The sequence below is a fragment of the Protobothrops mucrosquamatus genome, unplaced genomic scaffold (assembly GCF_001527695.2).
Source record: "Protobothrops mucrosquamatus isolate PMUCROS unplaced genomic scaffold, P.Mucros_1.0 scaffold_282, whole genome shotgun sequence".
NCBI classification, from domain to species: Eukaryota; Metazoa; Chordata; class Lepidosauria; order Squamata; family Viperidae; genus Protobothrops; species Protobothrops mucrosquamatus.
The window spans coordinates 677,290-683,289 of record NW_015386358.1 but is presented as its reverse complement, the minus strand read 5'-3'; the positions used below and the strand labels follow the sequence as shown (position 1 = coordinate 683,289).

The 6,000-nt window shown below is 46.3% G+C and overlaps 1 protein-coding gene across 1 annotated transcript in view; it reads left to right on the top strand.

Moving 5' to 3' along the window:
- The first annotated feature begins 4,939 nt into the window (after positions 1-4,939).
- ASIC1 (acid sensing ion channel subunit 1) overlaps positions 4,940-6,000 on the top strand; it is a 59,429-nt gene continuing 58,368 nt past the window's right edge. The window contains exon 1 of the mRNA XM_029287275.1: positions 4,940-5,596. Within this exon, the coding sequence (XP_029143108.1) occupies positions 4,940-5,596 (657 nt within the window). The remainder of the gene's footprint in view (positions 5,597-6,000) is intronic.

Below are 6,000 nucleotides of genomic sequence, written 5' to 3'. Positions count from 1 at the left end.
GTTAAGTCAGTGGTGGCGAACCTATGGCACGCGTGCCAGAGGCGGCACTCAGAGCCCTCTCTGTGGGCACACTCGCCGCCGCTGCCAGCAACTTGCACAGGTCCATTAGGCCGCCACCGCCGCCTGGAGTAGCAGCCCCACCCAGCACAAAGGAGGCAAAGCAGCCAGCTAGCAAGCTCAAGTAGAGGTGGTAGAGCACGCCCACACCCAGCAAGCCAAAGGCCACCCTGAGCAGGGAAAGCCAGATCCCCATCGGTGCCATGGCCCCCCAGTCCCAGCTAGGATTGTGTGCCTCCCCCCCATCTATGCTGGGCCTCCTGCCCGCCGCCCCACCCGCCAGAGACCCCCTGGATCTCCTTCAACCTTGCCCGGCCCCCACAGGCATCCCCCCCATGAGCAACATCAAGGCCATGCCCACCCCAGACACGCCCCCCCCAGTCTGCCATGACAACCACAGCCATGCCCACCCAGTGGGCTACGCCCCCATGCCACCCGAGGCCACAATGCTGATGTGGCCCTGGCACTTTGCGATAAATAAGTGGGTTTTGGGTTGTGGTTTGGGCACTCGGTCTCTAAAAGGTTCGCCATCACTGAGTTAAGTCATCTGGTCACTTTGACTTCAGATTATTTTGATCTAGCACTGGCTGGAAAAGAAAGTCCGTTTCCTCACCACCATTCCTCTCTGGGCCCCAAAGAGCTGTCCATCTTGCATGTTCTCATCTCCCGTTTTAGGTGGATCAGCAGTGACCAAGCGGCATGAAATTACTCTGTGGCTGCTCCTAATGGTCTCCCAAGTGCAGGGCAAAGAAACCACAGGGCAGAGAGGAAGAGAAAATTGCAAGCGCAGGAGAGGAACTCCTTCATTAGCAAAGGCTGCCTGCTACCTATAACTTTTTGTTCTGCCTAATTGCCCCAAATCCCAAATCTGCAGCAGCAGCTTTCTGTGAGAGAATCCTCACCCCAGATACCCTTTCTTTAAAGGGATGTCCTCTATTTTCAAATATTTCTCCTTATTCTACACCAGCTCCATTGCATCTGGCAAATGCTCCATATTTTTCAGTCCAAAAGATCCACTGAGCATTATAAAAAAAAAATTTTTTTTTTTTAAAAAAGCAGTTCTGTTTGGCGCATCATTTTACTGTTACTGAACAATTCACCTTCCATATACTGTATGCCCTTCTGGTTCTAGGGACAGCTCCCCCAATCTCTGGTGGTGAAGTTTGCCACATTTTTCTGTACCTTGAACAGCAGGCATTAATCCACTTTCATGCTTATCGCTCTGTTATGAAAAGCTTCTCTGGCTGATTTCCACAGATCAAATTATTACTACAGGACCAAGAGCAGGGCGAGTCATCTGGTTTTTAGCCTTTTGATTAACTGAACTCAAGCCTTTGATATGCCATTGAACAATTTCTTATATATATTTCTTGTATAAGGAATTTCTTATATATATTTCTTATATAAGGAACGGTTGCTGGAATTGGGTATGTCTAGTCTAATGAAGAGAAGGACAAGGGGGGACATGATAGCAGTGTTCCAATATCTCAGGGGCTGCCACAAAGAAGAGGGAGTCAAGCTATTCTCCAAGGCGCCTGAAGGCAGGACAAGAAGCAACGGGTAGAAACTAACCAAAGAGAGAAGCAACCTAGAACAGTGATGGCGAACATTTTAGAGACTGAGTGCCCAAACTGCAATCCAAAACCCACTTATGCATCGTCGAGTGCCGGGTGGGTGTGGCCCATTGGGTGGGTGTGGCCCATTGGCTGGACATGGCTGCGGTGGTAACGGCAGACTGGGTGGGACTAAAAAGTTCAATCAATCAATTCAAACTTTGCAAAATCTTTTTTTTTTCCCACGAGAAGTTGAAATTGACTGATTGATTGAACCTTTTTTTTTTTTTTTGCACATGGTGGCAGAGACCTAAAACAAAAAGGTTTTATAAAACCCAGCTGAAGGCCTAGGACTGGGGCAACGGGGCGCCTGCCATAGAGAGGGCTCTGAGTGCTGCCTCTGGCACCCGTGCCATAGGTTCGCCACCACTGATCTAGAACTAAGGAGAAACTTCCTGACAGTTAGAACAATTAACCAGTGGAACAACCTGCCTCCAGAAGCAGTGAATGCTCCAACACTGGAAGTTTTCAAGAAGAAACTGGACAGCCATTTGTCCGAAATGGTATAGGTTTCCTGCCTGAGCAGGGGGTTGGACTAGATGACCTCCAAGGTCCCTTCCAACTTTATCATCATCATCTTCATCATCATTATTATTATTATTGTTGTTGTTGTTGTTGTTGTTGTTGTTACTGTTCGGGAGAAAGCCCAACATTTTTTTCCCCTTGAAAACAACTCCTATGTCTTTAGCAGCTGAAGCACTGCTTTCCTATCATTGTTAAGTCCTTAACTAGCCTCTGACTCCTGAAGTTCAAAGTACAAAGTCTCAGCTAGGAAAAAAAAACTGGTGATCTTACAAGAGACCCATTAGTAACAGAAGCCACTAATCCAACTGAAATTCAGATAATTCATTCTTTTTGTTAGCTAGAGCAGAGCACCCATCAGCAGCCAGAGATCCTGGCAGAATATATATCAGAAACAGTCAACTCAACATGATATATGATTACTCCCATTGAACAATGAAAAAAGTTTGCAGCTACAAGTTTTCCCTCAGCCATGCTCATAAAAGGCGTGTGTTGACCTTTCCTATCTGTGGCCTTTTCTCTCAAGTCAAAACAAATATGTGTTTGTCTCCCAAGTTGTTAGTGGTTTCAGTTCTCATGAAATATCCTTCTGTGGGCATCTGTGTCTGTTTAAGGGCTCTTTCCAACTGAAGGTGCTGGAAGAGGCAGCCAGTTAATGCAGTCCTGTTCCCTGCTCTCCAATTCAGTAAATGGATATGGAAAGCCATTGAATCCCCTTTTATGTCCCAGAATTGTGGGGTCCTCACCCCTATGTCTACAGCAGACAGGATTGCAACACAAAGCAAAAAAAAAAAAAAAAGGAAAGTCACTCAAGACCTTTTGTTGACCTACTCTCAATGCAGTGCCTGGGGCATAATACCATCTTTCCCAACCCATTTCACCCAGCCACATGCCCTCCCCAACCCATGTGGTAGCTTCTGCACACACCCGCATGCCACCTTCGTATACTGCCATATACACCCCCTCTCTCACACACACATGGCAGCAGCCCCTTACTTTCCTTGGAGGAGGGAGGGAGGGAGGGAGGGAGGGAAGGGAGGAAGGAAGGAAGGAAGGAAGGAAGGAAGGAAGAAAGAAAGAAAGAAAGAAAGAAAGAAAGAAAGAAAGAAAGAAAGAAAGAAAGAAAGAAAGAAAGAAAGAAAGATTTTCCTGCCAGGTTCCCACAAGGAAACGCAGTTGGGAACCGGGCAGGAAGTTAAAAGCCGTTCCCACTCTCATTGTTTTTTTGCCCACCCATGGCCATTCTGTTTCTTTGTTTAGTTGTTAAGGATATATCTCTGAAATGATGACCCAACAGGGCACAGGTTGTGTAGTATACTGAGTGGGAACACCCCATGGGGTGAGTCAAAAATTGCAAAATGATGGGTACAGCATAAAATATACAAAAGGGCCAGGGCTTTAATCAAGAGGCTGTGCCTGCCGTCTTGCAAGTTTTGGCTGAAGATTGCACTGAACTTGAATTCAGTCCACATGAAATGATTCAACGGACTGTTCATATTTCCTTCACAAAGTGACAACAGCTAACATTAGTGTCTCCATAATTATAGCCTTTGGATATTTCATCATGGAACGTGTCAATGAACACATAATGCAAGTTTCTCAAATATGGAGCCTTCCAAAGGCGAGGAGATTGCAACTCCCAGAATACCCAGTTAGCAAGGCCAGCTATGAGAGTTGCAGTGCTGGTAGTTCTGGAAGGGCTTTTGCTGGAGAATTCTGATAACCCCACTTTCGGTTTGAATTATGAATGTAATAACATTCCTAAGGTCACCCCATTAAAAGGCAACTTCATTTCTGTGAACTGCAGTCCGGAAGAGGTTCAACCAGTTCTGAGTTTCACTGCATCTCTGTCCAGAAAACAGCCAGGTAGAATTTCAAGGATAAAACACAAGACTTTTGACAGTCTTGGTGATAACACATGGTTGAAATCTGAAAGGCGGTTTTATTTAGAGATTCCCGTATCTTTTCAGTCCAGTTATACACAAAAGCTGCAAGAGGCTGGAGCTTGCAGTAACACGCTGGGTGCAGGAAACGGTTCAGCGGGGGCCTGGCTTCGGTAGGCACTGAGTTGGGGGGGGGGAAGGGAGGAGGAGGAGGAGGTGGTGAGAAGGGAAGATGCTTTTCCTTCCCTCAGCTTCTCCCCTCCCAGCCCAACACAGAAATCAAGGAAGCCAATGAATTATTAAGCAGGCCTTGTCCAAGGCGCCCGGGTCAGACTTCTGTGCTGCTGTAGATTAATACCCAGCATTGACTGGGAACAGCTACTCGGTCCAGCACAGCCACAGACTCCCAACTTTGGAGCAGAAGGTCAGAGAACTGAAGCTTTTCCGAGACATCTTTGCTTCCACGTGCTGGATCTGGAGGGGTTTGGGAATAGTTTGAGACTCCTCAAAGCTGCCTTGGAGGAGTAGATGGTCATCAGCTCCTCCTTTCACTTCTTGCAGCAGGCCATCTTCCAAATCCTCTCTCTCTCTCTCTCTCTTTTGGATTCATCTTATTTTCTTGGTTGGCATCATAACTCCAGCCTCATTTCTTCTTTTTATTCCTTTTCTCCTGTTCCTTTCTTCCGGTTCCTTTCGTCCAATCCCAGCCCTTTTCTCACCTCCTTCCCGCATCTCCCAAACTCGCTTCAGCTACTTTCTGTTCCTTTCACCTCTGACCTCCAGCGCTAGGAAATCCTGGGAGAGTCCTGTTAATAGCCAGCCAGGGAGGGGTCTACTTGAAGAAACCTGGCAGGAAAGGGCAGAATGCCAATCCAGATATTCTGCACCATCTCCTTCTCCTCAAGCAAAGAGAGGCACACCACCAAGAGCCCTGCTGAAAGAAATCATGACAAATCTCTCTTTGACCAGCACAATCCAGAAGACTCAGAGGAGGACTCCAAAGAGGAAGAAGAACTAGGGGAGAAAGATGAAGGAACAGCCCCGAATCTGGCAGCCTTTGCCAACAGCTGCACCTTGCATGGGGCCAACCATATCTTCATAGGGAATGGATTTGGAGTCCGCCAGACCCTCTGGGCAGGTGTGTTCCTGATCTTTCTATCCATTTTCTTATCCCAGGTAGCTGGACGAATTTTTTACTATCTGGAATATCATCACATCACACAGCTGGAGGAGCAGGAGAGTCCACAGCTGACTTTCCCTGCTATCACTTTCTGCAATATCAATCGCATCCGAGTGTCTCAGCTCACCTACGATTACTTGTCTTATATTTCCCCGCTTTGGGGCTATGATGTGGGTACCTACCTGGAAGCAGGCTTTCCCCTGGCTACACCTAGCTTGGAAGTGCCTGAGGAGCCCCTCAATCTGCTTAACTTTTATGACCGCAGCAGCCATCAGCTTGAGGACATGATGCTGACCTGTAGATACCGTGGAGAAATTTGCAGGCCTGAAGATTTCACTATGGTGAGTGATGATTGCCTGGTTTCTGTAGTATCAGTGATGGGAAGAAATCTTAGTTTTGCTAAGAGCTTAGTTGCTGGCTAGTTGGTAGAATGTTTCCTTTTTGAGGATAAACTGAAAAAGTTACAAAAAATAATAAATTTTTTTACCTTCTCATAACTTTTCTATAAGATGGAATTAAAATTCCATCTTAATTAAAATACATGGGAAGGGCAGGACATAAAATTGGTCATTATGAAAAAGCACCTTGGCCAAGCATAGATTTTACCAATGTTAAGGCTTATTTTTGCCATATTTATTGACAGAAATAGGGTTGGGAAATACGCTACAGTCAAAACACCGCCCTTGGGAACAGAAATATCTTGCATCAAATGTTTAGATACAAGTTTGCTTTATTTCTGCTCAAA